This window comes from Homalodisca vitripennis, chromosome 4, assembly GCF_021130785.1.
Source record: "Homalodisca vitripennis isolate AUS2020 chromosome 4, UT_GWSS_2.1, whole genome shotgun sequence".
NCBI classification, from domain to species: domain Eukaryota; kingdom Metazoa; phylum Arthropoda; class Insecta; order Hemiptera; family Cicadellidae; genus Homalodisca; species Homalodisca vitripennis.
In genome coordinates this window covers 31,648,895-31,669,341 of record NC_060210.1, presented here as the reverse complement: position 1 = coordinate 31,669,341, position 20,447 = coordinate 31,648,895, and the positions used below count along the sequence as shown (strand labels likewise).

The 20,447-nt window shown below is 32.2% G+C and overlaps 1 protein-coding gene across 1 annotated transcript in view; it reads left to right on the top strand.

Annotated features, from left to right (window-relative positions):
- The window catches only part of LOC124359110 (negative elongation factor A-like), a 49,128-nt gene extending 33,903 nt beyond the window's left edge, over positions 1-15,225 (top strand). Inside the window, exons 7-11 of the mRNA XM_046811564.1 lie at positions 1,815-1,909; positions 3,588-3,695; positions 12,478-12,577; positions 13,241-13,512; positions 14,896-15,225. Coding sequence (XP_046667520.1) covers positions 1,815-1,909; positions 3,588-3,695; positions 12,478-12,577; positions 13,241-13,497 — 560 coding nt within the window. The 3' untranslated portion in view covers positions 13,498-13,512; positions 14,896-15,225. The remainder of the gene's footprint in view (positions 1-1,814; positions 1,910-3,587; positions 3,696-12,477; positions 12,578-13,240; positions 13,513-14,895) is intronic.
- The last annotated feature ends 5,222 nt before the right edge of the window (positions 15,226-20,447 follow it).

The following is a 20,447-nucleotide window of genomic DNA, read 5'->3' as shown; positions in this document are numbered from 1 at the left end:
CCTTCGTCGCATTATGTTTTATTTTTTCAAAATCATCAAATCTTTTTCCTTTCAAAGAAATTTTTAATTTCGGAAATAGCTAAAAGTCACATGGAGCTATATCAGGACTGTAGGGAGGCTGTCGTAGTTGGTTGATGTCGTGTTTGACCAAAAAACGCTGAATAAGTTTTGAGGAATGAGCTGGCGCGTTGTCGTGGTGCAGGATCCAGTCACGGCTTGTCCACAGTTCAGGTCATCTCCTTCGCACTGCATCTTTCGTCCGCCTTAGGACCTCAAGATAATACTCCTTATTCACTGTCTGGCCTCTTGGAGCATATTCGTGATGAACAACACCGTCCTGGTCAAAAAAAACTATCAGCATTGTCTTGACATTGCTTCGACTTTGTCTTGCTTTTTTTCGGCCGTTGCTCTTCGCGAGTTTTCCATTGTGAAGATTGAGCATTTGTTTCAGGGTCGTAGCCATAAACCCATGACTCATCACCAGTAATAACTTTTTTAAATAGCCCTGGGTTACTTTTTATCAAATCCAGATTGTCCTGTGCGATTTCAAGTCGACAGTTCTTTTGGTCTTCTGTCAGCAGCTGAGGAACAAATTTTGCCAAAACATGGTTAATTTTTAAATCTTCGTGTAAAATGTTACAAACTGACGATTTTGGTATTCCTAAATCTTCTTCCAGCTCTCGGACAGTCAATCGACGGTTTTTTATTAATTGCTGCACGAACTTGTTCAACATTTTCAGCGTTTCTGGCCGTTGAAGGCCTGCCAGATCGGTCATCACTCTCCACTGATATGCGGCCATTTTTAAACCGCTTAAACCACTCTTTTATTTGTGTATCGCCCATAGACACTTCACCATAAACTTTCCGTATCATAGTAATCGTCTCTGATGCTGAATGGTCAAGATTTTGGCAAAATTTAATGCAAATGCGCTGCTCAACACGTTCAGTCATATTGAAATGCGACGCACACACATGCAGTACTGTACGGAACAGAGCGCTGTGACTCACTGAGTGACCGGATCGTATTCAATGCCTAATATGGGAAGGAGTAGGCTCACCCCTCCCCTCCAATAACCGGTTTGAGCCGGTTGGTTACGCCGCGGCTGCCTACTGGTCGGCGGTTGGATACTTTTTGGACAGACCTCGTATATATGTATATATTTTCCTAATTGGAGCACCAATTCAAAATGGTACTTGTGTGAAATAAAATTGATTCAAACTAGATATCTTCTTCACATGCTAATCCTCAAATAAGAGCCAGAGGCAAATTTGTTTAGCTTTAGAACCTCTTAACAATGGATACTGAAATAATATGTATCATAAACATGTCTATTCCCGATTAAAAATTATTATATGGCTCCATGACATTTCATCATGTGTGCTCTTTTCTCAGATTACTATGACAGAGTATTCATTACTCTGGCCTCAATTATTAAAAGTGTTATTGAATTGTTGGAGTTATCTACTTAAATATTATGGAATTTTGCTACTCATAAAAAACTGTTTCACTCACTTCAGGACCCCAAAACTTACTCTTCATACTTAAATCCAACTATTCTGAAGTGGATCAGAAGAGAACTGGAATATCTTCCATTGACTGTAACTTATTTTCAAAAGTGTTTATTGAACCAATTATAAAAAGGACATGCCCATGAAAATAATTATTATTCAGTATGAAATTGTGTGCAAAGCCGCGGGTTATTTTTATAAAATAAAACTTCATTTTATGAAATAAATGTCACAAATATCAGTTGAATTCAAAGAATGCTTTGTGTCAAAACTTGTTTCAATTAGTTGATGATTTGTTGTTTCAGCTGGTGCCACCACAACTGTGTTAACAACAGGACCAGCCTCACTGACTGAGACTGTCACCACCCCCACCACTCCTGCTGCTCCTGCTGCTGTTCAGGTACACTAGACCTTCCATTATCTTGATCAAACAGAGATAATTATTTTAAAATACATTTATTTCAAGTTTTACATTTTCTAAATGTGTTACAAGGAAGAAGTTTGCCACACAATTTGTCATCTAATAGGCTTCTCTAAGTTTCGATGCTATTGGTTATTTTGATGTGGGATATGGCTCATCCAATTATCCAAAAAGCTGCCATGACCTAACTACCACCAAAAAGTACTGAAAGTTACTCTAATCAGACCAGCTTGATGGCTTTCCCTCTGACTCTGCTGTTTGAAGGCAATGGGCATATCCTATAGGCATCTGAGAAGGAGGTGTGACATCCACTGAAGGATATCAATCTTGTCTATAAATAAATGAAATTTCCGTTAAACTTTGAACTTGTTTCTTTTATTTATTTTTTATATAACCCCCTAAGTGAAGACTTCACTGACACACAACCTAATCCCATGAACATTCATGCACCATCATCAAACTCGATCTTGTATATTTAGAATTGAAGTTACATTAACATTTCAAGCCTAAAGTTCAATTAGATATCCTTATAGATTTCACTAACACTCTGCCAAATCACATATTCATCATCATTAAACTCAATCTTGCCTATGTAGAAATAATATATATTCAAAATTTTGCCTTATAGCTCAATCCACTCTCGAGATATCCTGGAGAGTTAAGCTTAGCTAATGCTCAGCCAATTCCCGTGAAGAGACATGTAACATCATCAAACTTAATCTTCTCTATCTAGAAATTAAGTTGGATCTAAAATTTCAAGTCTATAGCTCAATTCGTTTTTAGAACTATCTCTCTGAGGGATAGGCTTTGCTAACGCTCAGCTATATCCTATAAATGGGTATGCATCATAACCAGCCTTTATCTTGCCTTTGTAGAATTGAAACTTTATAGAATTTAAGTTTATAGCACAGTTTGTCTTCAAGATATCATGTAGAAGGTACACAGATGGGCACACAGAAGAAAATATTTTCCAGCCCATTGAGTGGTAGTAAAATGTGCAAAATTCCAGGTTTGTAGCTAACTATTCCTAAGATAGCCTGTGGTAAATTAGGTTTCACTAATGCTCAGCCAAATCTTAAGAACGTGCATCATCATCAAACACAATATTATCTATTAGAAATGAAGTGTCATGCTAAAATTCAATTCTATACCTCAGTTATTTTCTAGATATGTGGACAGACATATGTAAATGAAATTATTCTAGCTCCCATTTAAATATTTTCCCATGGAAAATGTCCAAAAGTGTTTAAGTTTTTTTGGATAGTTTTATTCACTATTTAGATTCATATTTCAAACTGTTTTGTTCTTTTTGGATTAGATACCTATAAATTATATACTTTACAAGAAAAATGTAAATGTTTTAAATTTAATATGAGACATCTGAAAGTCTAGGCCTTTAAATAAGAGGGTATAAAAGTGTTTTAAATTTAACATTGTTCTTCTAGGATTAAAACCAAGGTTGTTTCATTACTGGTCAGTGGGTAAATTGTGTTACTACCTCACAATTACTACTAATACAACACAAATAATTAGAGAACGTAATAATAAATGTATTATAATTAACTTATTACTACATCATAGAATATGCAGCTTTATGTATTTTCTAGTTTTAAATGTATTGTTATTTTGGTAGTTAATAGGAATTTTTTTGATATAGGCATCATCTGCTGTACCAGTGGTCCAGGTCCGTCAAGCGCAACCACAACAGACGATTGTGACGAAACTTCCAGTCCAATCAACCAACAAACCCAGTCTATCTCTCACGGTGATAAGACATTATATTTGGATAGACTTAACTGTTACTCTTTACAGTTGCATGTTATTAACCATAATTCCTTTAAGTTTGTGCCAATAAGTTTACTTTCTCTTACACCTCTTGTGTCTATGTTATGTATAAATTATTAGGTTGAAAAAAGTGTCTGACTTGTCAATAATAAATGGTTATTAAATGCAGTAGAATACTTCACATTTTGTAAAGGATGAACTTTCTTACAGCACAACTAGTTTCAATAGTTACAAGTAGAATCAAGTTGAATAATGTTTAGATGTACAGTGAAGGTTAAATGTTGCCACACACAGAATGGGGCCAGCCTGATTATGGATTGTTTACCGAGTCCTCATATGTCTGGGCCAACCTGCCTACTGCATGACTTAAATTTCCTGTCATTGACTGAATTGAAATTGATCTTATCATATACTTTGATACATGATACAATTCAAATATTCTACTTTGAGACACTAATGTCTTCCAAACACTGTGAAGACGTAATGAAGACGTAATTTCTAGATAAGTTGTTGTGTGTTTATTACTTTGATCGTTTACTGGTGTGTCATCTGATAGTGTTTACTTCATTCGACACTTCTGTAATTGTGATTTATTTCTATTATGTAAGTGATTATTGTGTAACCCATGAAATTGGGTTTATTTGAATAGGGACGAAATAAATGCAGTCTTAGATGAATATTGTACTACAATTTAAGTAGCTTTAGTGATATTTATGGAGTTAAATATAATGTTTTATGTGGTGATGAAAACTTAGCTGATTATGAAAGTTATATTACTGATCCTCAGAATATTAATTCAAATGTAGACTTGCTATGAAATTATTCTAATAAATCTATAAGAGAAGACCTAACATGCATGGCTCGTGTGTTTTTTTCTGTCATACAGAAAATGAAATGATATTTTATACATATATACCAATCAATGTATGTATATTGGTCCTGAAAGAAAAAGTACAAAAATAAAATGTTAGGTATTGCCTGTAATATTTTTTGTAATAAAAAACTAAAAAAGCATTTTATAACCTCACATTTTTTATTTATTTTTGGTTCTTAAAAATTTCAAAAATGCAACTAAATTATTCAGATCAGGATTTTTGTACAAGTTACCTTCAAGAATAAAATTATCAAGTCCCTTTAAACAGACAAAATATAACAAGAAACTCCTAAAACACCAAACCACTCCTAAACCCACAAACGGTAAATTAATTAAGCTAACAGCTCTTGTTGAAAATAATTTGATGGCTAAGCGTTAAGATTTGTTTGTAATCAAAATCCATTAAATTCTACACTTTTTTTGTCCTTGGAAGAGTAATGACGTATTTTATAATAAAATAAAATTACAGTTAAATTATAAAAACTTTTTCTTGTAGAAATAATAAACATACTACATTTAGGCATGTCACTACTATTTTGAAGTGTATTAGAATGAGTGTTTCTTATGTGTTTGTTTTTATTACGATATTTTAGACGCAATCTCAAGGCATGGCAGAACAACCGAGTTTTCTACACATAAAAAAGGGTTGGAAGGGTAATTCAATGTGAATGTTGAATTTAACTTAATTTCTAAATTCCTTGGAGCTAAACTCTAGTAGTACACTCAATTAGCACCTGATGTTACACAATCGATATAGATTACACTGGATTTCTGCTGGATAAACCAGACAGGACTCTTTTAGTCTGGGTGTCTGATGTCGAAACAAAGCAATATGAAAACACTAAGAACACATTATGTTGCTTAGAGTACGTTTTGAGTTCTGAAATCCCGGCAAGTAATAGGTAGTATTGCCAAGGTACTCTACTGTTTTGGTCGTGCTAGATCCTTTCAGACAAATGTGGACTCCAGAGATTTCAGGAGTCAAGACTGTGACATTGTCAGATCTCAGATATTGCACTAAGCGAAAAGTTAAATGGGTCTAATTGGGGTTAGCGTAAACTCTGGGCCAGCAAATGCCTTTCTGACGTCATGAACATTGGCTGAGAAACAGTACTGTGCTTGTTTGCAAAGCATTGCGAGGTCTGCACTCACACACTCTTATTGGCCTATTTCGATATATGTTGCTCAGATTGTATACAAACTATGTATAATGTTAAATTACATGAAAAACATAAAACCAATATTTAAAACTTTTATTGTTTTGTGAGGCCTTTCGATAGCGAGGCTATCATCTTCAGACACATCCATCTACAGCATTATATATAATGTTGATCTTCATTAACAAAGGAACAAAATTATACTAATTAATGTCTAATTATTATTTAGTAACTAATTAATAATGACAAATTAGTGTTTTAACATTTTGTTTATTAAATTTCTATTTGCTATATTTGGATGAAATGTATTTATAAACATTAAATCATAAGTTAAATGAGAATAGTACATGATCGTCGGAAAACCAACGCCTGCCACCTCACAAACAACAAAAAATCATGAGAAATCCGATAGATGCCATCTTTAGGGTTAAGTTAAAAAATATGATTCAAGATTCAAGATTCAAGATTCAAAAATTCTTTATTCGTACATAGTACAGCGTGTACATGAATAGTGTCAATAAGTTTTTTACAATATACTAATTAATCTATATGTCATCTAAAATTAAAATTATACAATGTAATAAGAAATAAACAATCCAGAAGCTTATATACATGAAATACTAAAAATTACATACCAGGCATTCCCAATCTACCTTCCCTCCCAAAACTCATCAAGGGAGTACAGAGCCAGATTTATCAAATATTTTTTAACTCTTTTTTCATTTTAATAAAATTTTTGTTCATTTATTATTTTTGTTGGTAGTTTTGTTAAAAATTTATGGCCCATAAAATCAGTTCCTTTTTTTGAAAAATTCTAGTTTGTGCTGAGGGACATTTCTTTTAAATCTAGTATTATAATGATGTAAAAGTTTTGTAGGTTTTGCATTTCTCTCATTTGTGTTTTATATATATCACTGTCTCATATATGCTTATAGACTGTAAACAGTTAAAATTTTGTGTTCTGAAAACAAATTTTTGACAGATTCTGTTTTTTTTAGTCTAAACATTGCTCTAAGAGAGCTCTCTTTTGTTGGCGTAAAATTTTGTCTAAATTTTTCTTTGTCGTTGCACCATATATACTAAATTCCATAGGCTAAGTGTGAATGTACTAGTGAGAAATATATAGTCCGCAATGTCTGTATACTACAAATCTGCGACATCTGTCGGAGTGCATAGATACCAGAAGACATTTTATAAATTACGTGCTCAGTGTGTTTGTTCCATGACAGATTCTCGTCAATTATGAGTCCTAAAAATTTTGTGTGCTCAACTTGGGATATATCATTATTATTTAAATTAATATCAAATTTGGGTGTTATTCTTGATTGTTGAGTGGGAAAACGAAATGAAAATTTGATTTAGTTGAATTTAAGAGTAATTGTTTGTTATCTAAATATTGTTTAACTAAATTTAGACTAATGTGAGAAGATATTTCTATATCTTCTTCTGAATTACCTGATATGGTGATGTTGGTAATCATCTGCAAACAAACAAATGCCACAGTCCTGCGGAACCACCTTAGGTAGTCCATTAATGTAACAGAGGAAAAGTAATGGGCCCAAAATGGATCCTTGAGGGACTCCGTATTTAATGGTTTCTATTTCAGACTTATATTTTCTTATAATGTGACACCTGCTCGGTTTTAATTTAGATGATGTGTGTTTCTATTTCCACGTATTGTTTCCTCTCTGTTAAATATGATTCAAAACCATAATAATTCTCTATTTTGAATACCTAGATTGTTAAGAGAGATTTAGAAGTTCTTGGTGTGAGACGCTATCAAATGCCCGTGTTGAGATCCAAGAAAATTCCAATTACCTTTTCACCCTATCCACCGAGTTGATTATTGACTGAATAAAGTCAATGCAGCGGTAGTAGTGGACTTTCCCGATCTAAAGCCATGTTGTTGCTTATCTAATAATTTATTGTTTTCTAAATAATTCACTAATTGAATATAAACTACTTTTTCAAATATTTTAGAAAACACAGGAAGAAGAGGACACTGGCCTGTAACATGAGGGGTCATTTGGGTTACCTTTTTTGAAAATTGGGATTAATCTGGCAATCTTTAGTTGATTCGGAAAATAGCTTGAAATTAGAGATTGAATTTATTAAGTGGACTAATGGCTGTAAAATGAATGGAAGAGATTGTTTTATTAGTTGTATAGTAACCTCAATCATTTTCCAGATGATGGTTTATTTTCAAAAGACATGACAATTTTTTTTTAAATGAGTTTCTGAAATCTGATTAAATCTAAATCTATTATTTGTCGTATGAGCATGTGGAAAATTTAGTTGTTTTTTCATTTCTAGAAGGTAAATTGGGTAATACTGTTTTATCAACTACGTTTACAAAAAACTTATTAAATATATTTCCAACCTGTATTGGATCACTTACAACTTCCTTGTTTATATCTCTAAAAACTGTAATATTTTTTTTACAAACTGGTTTTTTATTTATTTCTGTTTTAATTAATTGCCATGTTGATTTTGAAATGTTGCAAGAATTATTAATCTTTTGATCAAAGTATTGCTTTTTTTTCAATATATATAGCATTTTTCAATTCCTTTTTCATTTCTTTAACTTTTGATTTTTAATTTTATATCCTTAAGTATCCTACAGTTTTTTTCTAAGTCTATCACAATTTACACTGCTTGTATTTAATTTCATCAAGTTATCCATTTACTTTTGTGATTTCTTTTTTGTGTGACTATCAATTTAGGAAAATGTACTTCAAAATTATAACTAAAAATAGAATAAAACACATCATATTTCATACGCACTGGGTGCTTGGTAGACATCCGGACCATGCCGTATTTGCTAGGCTGCTTAAGAATGACTTAATATTACTCTGTGTAAATTTTCTAATATATTTATTCATTACACTGTTCTGCCTTTCACCAAGATCTAAAATTTCAATTATCTGTGCATCATGGTCGGAAATGTGTGTTATGATGCCAGAGACTCTAGTTTTATTAGAAGGTAGATTTGTAATAATATTGTCAATTGCTGTTTGTGATTCTAAAGTGACCCTGGTTGGAAAATCTATTTTGTAATGTAAGTTAAACGATTTTAAAATACTATTGAATTTGTTGTAAACAGTATCCTTATTCAAAACATTAATGTTGAAATCTCCTACTAATACAATATTTTTGAATTTACTACACAAGATATTACACAAAACCTCCAACTTAGACAAAAAAGGATCAATGTAGCAATATTTAGGACTTCTGTAGAGACAGGCAGGCCAACACAAAAGAGTATGTGCCAACATGCACCTCCGTAAGAAGACAACATTCAAACTCTTTCTCAGTCAGCAGTGATTGTATAGAGGGAATTAAAAAATGTATTGCATTTAATATAATTTCTAGCTAAAATCAAGGGTACCTCCTCCAATAGAGGTAGCTCTAGAAAAATGTGAAATTTTGTTATAATTTGTAATATTTAAAACTTCAAGTTCTGAATATGTCATTTTGTGTTCTGTTAGGGGCAATTATATCTGGTTGAATTTCATCTGCTATTACTTTTAATAGATTGATTCGTGATGGCAAATGGTGTACATTTTGGTGAAAAATAGAGAATTGCTTCTCCCACGTCCCAGAGATACACTTGGACAACCCCAGTGCTAAGTCAGACCTGCCTCCACATTGTGCCCTGCTAAAAAAATTTCTCCATAATCAGAGCACTCAAGAAATTCATTTAGCACCACTTCACTAGACTCATCCGATGCGTCGTTTATCCCGATTGTGTAGTGTGTCTGTGGTCTGTCCAATTCGTGGACCGCTGGCCTGCTGGGTTGGTGGGTTGATGATCTGCCCATCCACTGCCTTCACTGGACTGTCTGGTCGGTAAACCACTGGCCTGCTGGGTTGGTGGGTTGATGGTCTGCCCATCCACTGTGTCTCTGGACTGTATGGTCGTAAACCACTGGCCTGCTGGGTTAGTGGGTTGATGGTCTGCCCATCCACTGCATTACTGGACTGTCTGGTCGGTAAACCACTGGCCTGCTGGGTTGGTGGGTTGATGGTCTGCCCACCTGCTGTGTGATCATCGGTTAGTGGGGCCACTGTCTCGCATGGCTGGTGAGTTGTTGGTCCATCCAGCTGTTGAGTCATCAGACTGTCCCGACCACAGAAGTGATGTCTTCAACTCTGTCAGGAATTGAGTCTTGTGTATTTTCAACTGTAGGCAACCCCGGGAAGACTGTGAGATCTTGTAGCCAATTATACTCGTGCGATGCCTAGTCACCAAAGTAACCGGATCTTTCCAAGCAGAGACGGACTCAAGTACTGCACATGTAGGAGCTTGTTTGCACTCAACAGTTGTATTTCCCAGTTTCACTGGAGATTTCAGCTGGAGTTGTGTAAGTGGCAGCTCTGTTCTGATACTGCATTGAGATGAAATGTTGCAGGGATTTGATGAACTCTGAGTGTGAATATCCATTGAACAAGATTCCTTTAGCAGTAGGTTGTTCAAAGGTGACAATCTTGAGGCTTAGGACAATGTTTTGTCGCTAAGTTTGCCACAAAAGCTATCCTGTTTTTGTCTTTCACCTATAGTGCCCTTCATTTAACCACTTAACAAATTTCTCCAAGAAAATCATAACTGGATAATTTTCACACTTAATTGGCTCTCTGAAAATAGTTTTTAACCTGAGTCCCATTACTGTACTTTTTGTATTTACTAACTAACTCAACTCAAATAAATTTATTTTCAAAAAACAAATTTCCAACCTTGTATTTACTATGTTCCACCATATTAATATTATTTTATAAATTCTTGAGTTCAGGTTATTTCTCCTGAACAATCTGTAAAACAGCTACAATTTTTTCATTAAAACCTTTAAACATAAATTAACATCTTGCCCTTCTGTACTGTTTACCTGAGGTATTTGAGACAAAGATGGAGCTATGTTTACAATTTTGTTTGTTCCACTTTATAAATATCCTTTATATCGCTTATCTTTCTTTGCTTGCATACAATTTTGAGGATAAATGATTTTCTTTGGATCAGGCTCTGTATGGTCTATGTGATTGTACAAAATCCTAGGTTCAGGAAACCTAAATGTTTGTTAAGAATCACGCTAATTCAACCAGTTATTACATATGGGTTTAAATATATTTCAAACTGTGTCAAACAAGAGAAAAATTGTATCTTGATTGTTGAATGGGTTTTGTATTTACTGTTTCATTCGCTCAGAACAAAGTAGTTTTCCCGACAATGTGGAATGTAATCGAAGACAGTAGCTTAATTAAATCCATTGTCAGCTGATAAAGATCTTCACAACATGTGTGTGTTTGTGGAAAGTCCAACAACATCTTTATACTCCAACTTGAGGAAGTTTGAAATTTCCTTTTTATTACCATAACCTCGATTGAAATGATCTGCTTAGAGTATAAAAATTATATTGTTTACACTAACTAGATGGATAAGAGGATAGTTAGAATGATTTAAACTAACAAAACAAGGTTCTGTTCTCAAGCCTCTAGTGGTACATGATATTATAATAAGGCCAAAATCGATGTAATTGTGTCCTCTTATAGTACAGCTGTGTGGAATAGCATGCCATGCCTATAAATGATTATGTATAATACAGCTATGTAAGATGTCACTACATTAATAATTCAAAACAAGTTTTTGTATCGTTCAAAATTGAATTTACTTAAAAAAAATGTGTCAATCCGATAGGACCATGAAATTGGCACTTTCCAACAGCAATTAGAAATAACTTTAAGCTTTTAGTATTAACCCTTGGCTTGTGTAACCATGCACATCACTTCGACTTAGATTGAAATGACAGTATTTGCCCTTTGGCTCTTCAAATTACTGAAATTAAATGAAATTCTTTTGAGAACACAAATAAACCAATTAGATTTTTTTGTTTTGTTTTTTTTTGTTTATTTAATTTACAAAGTTTATTAGCTTCAAGGTTGAAACTTGATCAATTGGTTATTTAACAAAGTAATATTTAAGTTGAGTTATTGGTTATTCTGTTTTAAAAGTAATACAGTCTTTGTCTCACTTCATATAATAATTATTATTTTAATATTACAATGGTTTATGTATGTTAAACATGCTGCTCTAAATTGTATAAATATTCTAAGAATTCATGCAATAATTTTATGTTCTTGTAACTATATTATTTATGCTGTCAGTATAAAGTTTTTCTACTAGCATTTTGTTTTCACTAACTATCAGGCAAACAAAATCTTGGGAGGAGCAGAATATTTGAGGACATAATATCAAATTTGTTATTTTGTTTTAATTAAGATAAAAAATTAGTTATAATGTAATGTTCATAAATTTATATCTGCTTTACAAGTTTTGATATGAAGAATGATTAGAATATGTCAATGAAATATAATAATAAAGAGACAAATTCATTAACTGAGTAAGCTGTATACATAGTATATTTATCATGGTTTAAATAAAGTAGTATCCTTGATAACCACTTTTGTGACCAAGTATTTTTAAAATTGATAATATATTACTCACTGAAGTTTTTTACAAAATAATAATTATGTATAAAGTCATGTATTGGTTGAACTTTTAGTGTTACATGCCTACGACAGTTTTAAAAAGACAAAATTGGTCGCTGTTATTCAAACAAATGCTGCTAGGTAGTGTAAAAAAATCACATTGTTTCTAATCAAATTTAAAATGTTCTTACTTTGGTTATTGATCTTAAAAATCATATATGGTTAGTTATGAAATGACAAAATTTTTACAGAGAGAACACATGCTTGAGGCTCAAGACATGTTCAGGACTTCCAACAAAGTTACTCGGCCGGAGAAGGCTCTCATCCTGGGATTCATGGCTGGCTCAAGAGGTACATGTTCTTCCATCTCATATTAGTCTCACAAGATATTATATAACGTTATATCAACCCTAAAAATATTTCTTTTTAAAAATATATTCCATATTCAGGGAGATCATTGTTGGTCAGTAATGCATAATCCATTAATTTTCTGTCCCTTTGAAATATCTAAATATGTCTCTTATTTTTCTTAAAAGTTTTAAAAGAACGGTAAGGAAATTGGACTAATGGCGGACATACATTTATAAAATAATATATACTTATATTCTAGATTTATTTAAAATTATATTTGTATTAATGTTGTGCACTGGCTAACATGCATCTAAACCAACAATATAATACTGAACTTAGTTTTTTATTTAAGTAATTCTACAATTGTTAGATTCTTTACAAAATAATAATCTTTGCCCATCCGAACTTGGTTAGGTCTATATTTGTAATAATACAACTTATTTTAGTTGCTGATTAGCGTATTAATTCTACAGTAATATGTATTATACTACCAACTGACAAATTTTTGAGTCTCTTAGAAAATTTAAAATCAAATTGTGGGTTTTACAGACAATTTTAAAATAATATTAGTTGTTAATGGTAGTTATAATTGCATTACTAATTGACAACTAAATGGGCTAAGTTTTGTCAATATCATACTGATTGACTGCTGATGTTAAACAGAGAACCCTTGTCCACGCCTGGGTAATATTGTTACAATTAAGTTGAGTGAGAACCAAGAGAACGTGAGACAACCAGATGACACATACCTGACCATGCTAGTGGAGACACACTTCCAGATGAACTACAATACTGGCGAGTGGAAGAGGATACAGAAGTACCGGGAAATAGACGAGAGTCAGCTTGTGACTGTAGCCCAGCAGCCTGCTCCGACACCTCCTCCTGCACCTACACCTGCTGCAGCTACACCGCCCACGTAACACCCGCTTCTGCAGGTAGAGTAATAATTACATAAGTTACTTCAGATATACCTAAGATCACAAGACAGATGAGAAAACAAGTTAGGTACATAGTAATTTTCTTCTCTAAAATAATGTCTTTAGTTTGAAGTTTTAAATTGTGTTTACCAAATAAATATATATAAAAATAGAAAAATGTTACGTTTGTCATGAAACAACTCATAGGGATTGATTGATAATATCAGATAAATTAAAATTCACGCTATGTCAGATAAATTAAAATTCATCATAAAGCAGCCTGCACTAAAATGGTTCAATGAATGTTGACCCTGATGTTGAGATGGATTAGTAGTATTTCATATACATAAAATTCATCAGTGTTGGGCGCGCGTTGTAGAGGAGAATTGAAACGCAGTAGCCACCATCAGACTATTTTGGTGCGGGCTGCTTTAGTAATTATTGCCAACAGGATATCATAACTAAGTCTGTTGTTTGCTGTTGAAGGTATGATTAACAAGATTTGTTTATTAAAATACTTTGAAATTAAATATAGACTACATAAATTCCCCATTCTATGAAGTGTTGCCATAAAAACAGGCTTTACCTGTTTTAAGTCTGGTATCAGAATCCTCTTAATACTATTGTTGTTTTGTGCTTTAAAATATGTTTTATGTTAGTCTAAGCTGTTTTTCCATTGTACATTTTCTTGATATGTGAATAGATAAGAGAAGAATTCATCATTTTAAATGTTTGGTACTATCAACTCTTGGTTTTGGATTATACATACTTCTATTAGATATGATATTAATAACAAATCCACTCAGTATCCTAGGTTAAATATATTACAAGTTCTATAAGCATTTCACTTTTTAGTTCATGATAAATTGTATAAACATGTAAACTAATTTTAAAATATGTTAATTAACATAAACTATTCACATGTAAAACTTTTAAGTGCTCTTGTTTTTAGATCGGATGTGCTGGTTCTCCATTCATTTCATTTAACATGAAATAAAAAATATTGTTTTATACAAATTTCTTGATTTTTAAGAGGAAGACCCTATGAAGAAAGTTAAATCTGTTTTTGTCGTATCTATCTGGAAACTTATATTAGCATACTATATATTTAATTGTAAATCCCTCAATACCATCCTATATTATTGATTAGCAAGGTAAAAAGAAGGGTGACCTGTGAAGTCTGCAACAAGAATATATTTTTCAACACATCCACTGGTTTTGTGCTTCTTACTATTCTAGTATAGCAAATATCCCGTTATTTTCTAAATAAGAGGTACACAAACTGAGCTTTTATATTAATGTGTATCTATTGCTGTTGTGGATAATGAATAGGCACTGTCTAAAGTAAATTGAATTGTGTTGTCTTCGTTTGTAATAATATAGGAATATTTTTTGTTTCAGGTTATCTGAGTCTTCATAGAAAAGTGTTCCTACTATGGATATTTTACTTTTAAATTACTCTTCCCTACACAGTAAATAATGTAGCTTTTTAGGCAGTTCTTTTTAAAACTGAATATGAAATTCATCATTTCAATAATTTTGTTTTTGTGTACAAATTTATTAGTTAGCATTGGAGAGGTGCATATTTCATTGCTCATGTATTTTTATGAACTTTTTGTTTTTGTAAATTTTCAAATATACTACATTGTATGAATTTATAGTCAGCCTAGATATAAAATTTCGTAAATGTACATTGTTGTGATAAAGTTAAATAATAATTGATGAAGATGGCTGGGAAATATTACTTTCCAAAACATGCAGTGCTTCGAGAGATGTATATTTTGTTTCATTTGTATATTGTTTAGTCTAATAACATTTGGTTTGGTGAGGGCATTTTTTTTTAATATTAATGTAATGGCAATCCATTCAAAATGGTTTACACTTTTAAATGTTAAAAGTAACATACCGTCCAGCAGAGTTTCATGTGGCCAATGTGTGATATACTGAATAGTTCAGTTGTTTAGATAACGTACAGTGTGAAAACATACAACATGGACTAAATATTAAATTGACGTAATAACTGTACAATAATTATCTCTGTTTCTTACTTGTAACAAAAAAGTGGTCAGTCATTCTAAGAATTAACTAACCATACAGAACAATTTGATAAAGTAATGTAGTCAGTATAAGTGGAAAATCTTTGAAATTGAGTATTTCAGTTTTTTGTGTGGAAAACTTTAAAATTACAAATTGATTAACTGTGTTAATTACAGCTGTACATTGGCCTTGCAAAATGTATCATGGCTCCAGTTGGTAGAGCTTAACTTCCCTTAACTTCCAAAATTTATTCAACAGATAGAGTGTAGTTAATTATTAAACAATAATGCCTTACATACTCGATGTGTTTATTCATGTTTTATAGTAGCGTATTCAATAACACATGTTGTATGTACGTTATAGTATATTTTTGCTTGTATCGAAGAGCCCATGTCCAGTGATGTAAGCTTATTGTGGACCACATATGATAAATTGTCATTCAATTAAGGATTGGTCATCAGCTCAAAACAATTTTTTTTATATAAATAATTTACTAAAATTAAAAACAATTAAACAGAAAATAATTTAGAAATAATTGCTGTGCTCTTGAAAGTAAATTTCAAGAAGTTATCAGTCTATTAGTTCAGTATGGTTTGGATGTTGGTAGATTGTAACTAGAGATGTATAAATAGTGGATTACTTTTGATTGTTTAATTTTTGAGTAAAAGTTGAATGTTCCGTGAATACTTTAAAAATATTTTTAATTTTTAAATATAAAAATTAGCCACTGACATTAATTATTGTTTGTGTTTAACATTACTAAAACACATTAATTATCCTTTAATCAATGAATAAGCTTGATGTCAATAAATCTAATCACCCAACAGATCATTGTTATTGGCATCTATAAATCTATATATAGCCTATTGGTGCCTCATCATGCTACAGTTCTGTGGTGGTTATTATGGTTCCAAATTTTGCATCTGTATCAGAAACACTGTATTTTTTACAAGTGTTTTACTAAGGGAGGGATGAGACAGATAGAAACCCCTCCTAAATGCCTTAAAATGTTTAACAATATACTTATATTAGCAATCCAACTTTTTAAAATGTATAGAATTGCAAACAAGAACGTTTTAAGTGATACAGTTCTTTATGATTATAATAAATAATAATTTATGAAAAAGTTGAAATAAAAATATTACAAGGAATCAGACATAAATCCTTTATAGTTTACAATGTACTGTGACATAAAAAATATCTTTTTGTAAGATTTTATATTTCCGCGCATTTAGGAATGCCAGCAAATATTATAAGGCCGTTTTGTGATCTTCTGGATGTCTGCTCTTCAAGCCTTTTTTAATTTTCATTTCAATCATTTAGTAGAAATTGTATAAATGTGTACATCAGCCTGTCTTCCTACTTCGTAACCACCAAATTTCTCTATGATATGTAATTAGAGCAGTATTTATTTTTACTTTATTAATTTTGTTTGTGAATTCGAGTTGAATAAAAGAAATAAAGTTTGAAAGACTTGACTTTGAAAGAAGCATGGGTTTCTTGTTGATATTGAAGATCCAACAATGAAAACATTAGTATATATTCTTTTTAGTCAAAACTGCAAAACTAATTTGAAATAAAAAAGCTTTGTATTTTTGTGTGTCCAGTATTGTTAAAGATTAATCAAGTCAAGATATGTAGTGAAAATTGGCTTGAGGCAGTCAACATCTCCCCATTTTCAAAACTATCCTTGACAGTTTTTTTTAATTTGTTTAATGTATCATCATTATACTATGCATATCATATTCCATAATTCATCTCCAAAAACAGAACAAAAGCAACCAGTTATATTGATACCATTGGACTCTTGTTTGTTTAACTCCAAACTTGTTTGGGATTATTATTAGGTAGTTTCTTTCCTTTGGTAATGTCAACAATATGTTTGGTTAGGTTCCTGCCTTTGAGGGTTCTTTGGGAACAAAAAGGCTGATGCCTTGGCTAATCTGGGCTCTGCGTTTAATGGAATAGGACCTCCTGTTCTGTTGAATTCTTAGGTTGTGAATCCTCTAAGGCTATCTCAAGGTAAGTTCTTACTGAGAACTTGTGACAAGGTGGAGATTCCATTCAGGTCTGAAGATGAACAGACTGGTTTTACAGTCAACTTCCTGCAGGGTAGTGTGTGATATTCTCTTGTGAACTAGATTTCTGTCTTCTCAAGTTCTGGATCTGATTACAGGATGTGGGTATTTGAGAAAGCATCTTCCTAAAATCAGCATTTTTAGAGGTAAACCGCTTTGTAGATTAGACTGCAATGAGCTGGAGGAAACAGCTGAACCCTTGCTTTTGGATTCCCTTCAACAGTAAAGGTGCGTAATGCCAACTTTGGTGTTCTCAACAAGATTGGTGAATCTTCTCAGGAGGACCTGATCATCAGTTTGTGAGACTGCTGGAAGTTTAAACTAGGCCTCACAGTTCTCCTCTGGAGTGCTGAGAGGTTCTGTCCTTGCACGTAGCCTGCCTGCCCGGTCATTGGTGGTGATTCGGAAGTCACCTTTAAGCCGTTAGTTCCCAGGTTGTATCAGAGTGGTTGTATCTTAGCCCTAAATTCACATGTGAAATACAACATTTATTTATTGTATACGGTTAACACCATTTTACATTCTTTTCATGTACCTTTACTTTTTATAGTCCAACCATCTATCAACTTTAAAGTTTGTTATATTCATAAAACTAATATGAAAACCTTGCAGTATTATTGTAAGCAGCACAGGCTGTAATTTATTTTAGACATAGCAACATAAAACAAGCACTGGTAATTCCAATTTCATTAGAACCATTTAAAATAAAAAATCTTTTGCTCCTGTAACTCAAAAGATCTGCAAAAAGTGTATAGTGTTGACACAAACTTGCAAAAATTAGAATTACTCCCAAATATTTTATTGAAAGTCCGAACTTGTGCTGAGGTTGTAAGTTAAGATTTGGTCCCATACTATCATTACACAAGGTTAAAGTGCATGGAAATTTCGAGCTTGTTGTCTTAATAAAAAGTATCATTAAAAACATTTTTTACCAGGATTTGTTTGTTTTCCACCAAATGTTGATGAAATCTTTTCGTGTTGATCTATTCACACATATATTTTGCTGTGTTTTGTATTGGTGCCTGAAGATGACCCATTTGAGTTGAAATTTACAGCCGCAAATACCACACATTGTATCAAACCCTTTGTGTCGAAGTAATACTGCAAAGTTGTAATGGTACTGTTGAGAGTTGCCCAAACGTTATTTATTATTTTACATATTTAGATTTTCATTAAACTGGTTTTGAAGGTCTCAAGAGAAGTTGCCTAGTGAAGAAGTTACCAATGGAACAAAAATATAACATATCATGTATATGTCTTATGTTGATACTTTTAATTATTTACACAGTTAATACATCAACAAACTGGCCCAGGACTTTTTTAAAACTCATGACAGTAACAAAATCTAAGTATAATATAAAGTGAGTAATATATAAAAGAAAAAAAGATCTAAGATAATGCCAGAGAGTTCAGCCTCAGTTATCATTTCATTGATTTTCAGACAGGGAACATTTTATTTTAAAACCTTAATCATTTTTTACTAGTGGTTTACCTACTATAATCCTGATTGATATACCATTCAAAATTAGGCTACAAAAATTAATTTATAAAAGTGTATATCAGTCTTTCAAGCAAATTGCTAATATATTTAGTTTAAAATTAACACAAATTCAATGAAACACTTATTTAATATCAACCTTTCTGCATCAAAGCTCTTGACATTGCTTTATAACCCTTCTTCACACTTCTACTTTACAGATTATCAATTGTCAACCTTATCTGTCTTATATGCAATGCATTGCAGAGGGAAGTTAAACACATATAATCATACCAATACTTGGACTATATATTTTAGAATCGCTATATGAATACAAAATAGTTTGTATTATAAAACAAATTATTTCTTTGTCTATCCTATAATGCTGGTCGTTGATATGCTGTAATAAGTTAATGACAACTCTGTTATTTATATAAAGGCCTACCATTAAAATAGGTTATATGGGTTATGTATTCAAAGTAAAACAAAAGATTGTTTCTAGTATAGCTAGGTAATTTGAAATGAATCTTGTGATAAAAGTTGATTGTTGGTCATACTCAAAATTATGTACATAATGAATATAACTGAATTTGTAAATACAGTAACATGGTTATAGATTAATATATAATTTTTGGTATCTTTAGTGTCGTTTTGTTGTATTTTCCTTTTTTTGTAATTAAAACAATATTTACACAATATGATTCTTAATTAATATGAATCCTTTAGTGAGGGGTCTAATTAAAAAAAGCCCACATATTGCTATTTTAGTTTAAACCAAAGAAAAACTAAACAATGAGTTTTTACTTTTCTGAACACATAAGCTGCCACACAGGTTAGCCGACCTGCCTAATAGCTGTGGTGATAGCTGGTAGCTATTTTCAAAAACCTTTTCACATGTAATGTATTCTGATGGAACTTGATACAACTAGTGAACTAGAATTATTAGGACATATCACAGAATTTTGTCTTTAATGATTAATGTGTGGAATAACTGATATTGAAACATTGGACATTAACGATGCAATGTCAGGGCCACCATTTATTCAATAGGATTTCCTTTAGTTACATTTACACTGGTGAATAATGTTGGAAGAGAACTGTTGTATGTAATTGTTGAGTTTAGCTCCAGTTCACCTGAATAAAGAATTTATGTATGAATGAAAGATCCCTTTGAAGTCCAAAATCCTATGTATAGAATTTTATTGAATACATCTTCAACTCCAACAGCCGATGAGATCGGATTGAGCTACACTGGCCAAAATCCAGAATCTGACTAAATAAGATGTTGGTTTTTATTATGTTACTGGGTTAGTAACAAACCAAATGCTTAAATATTCAGGACTGTGACTTACTATGTGAAA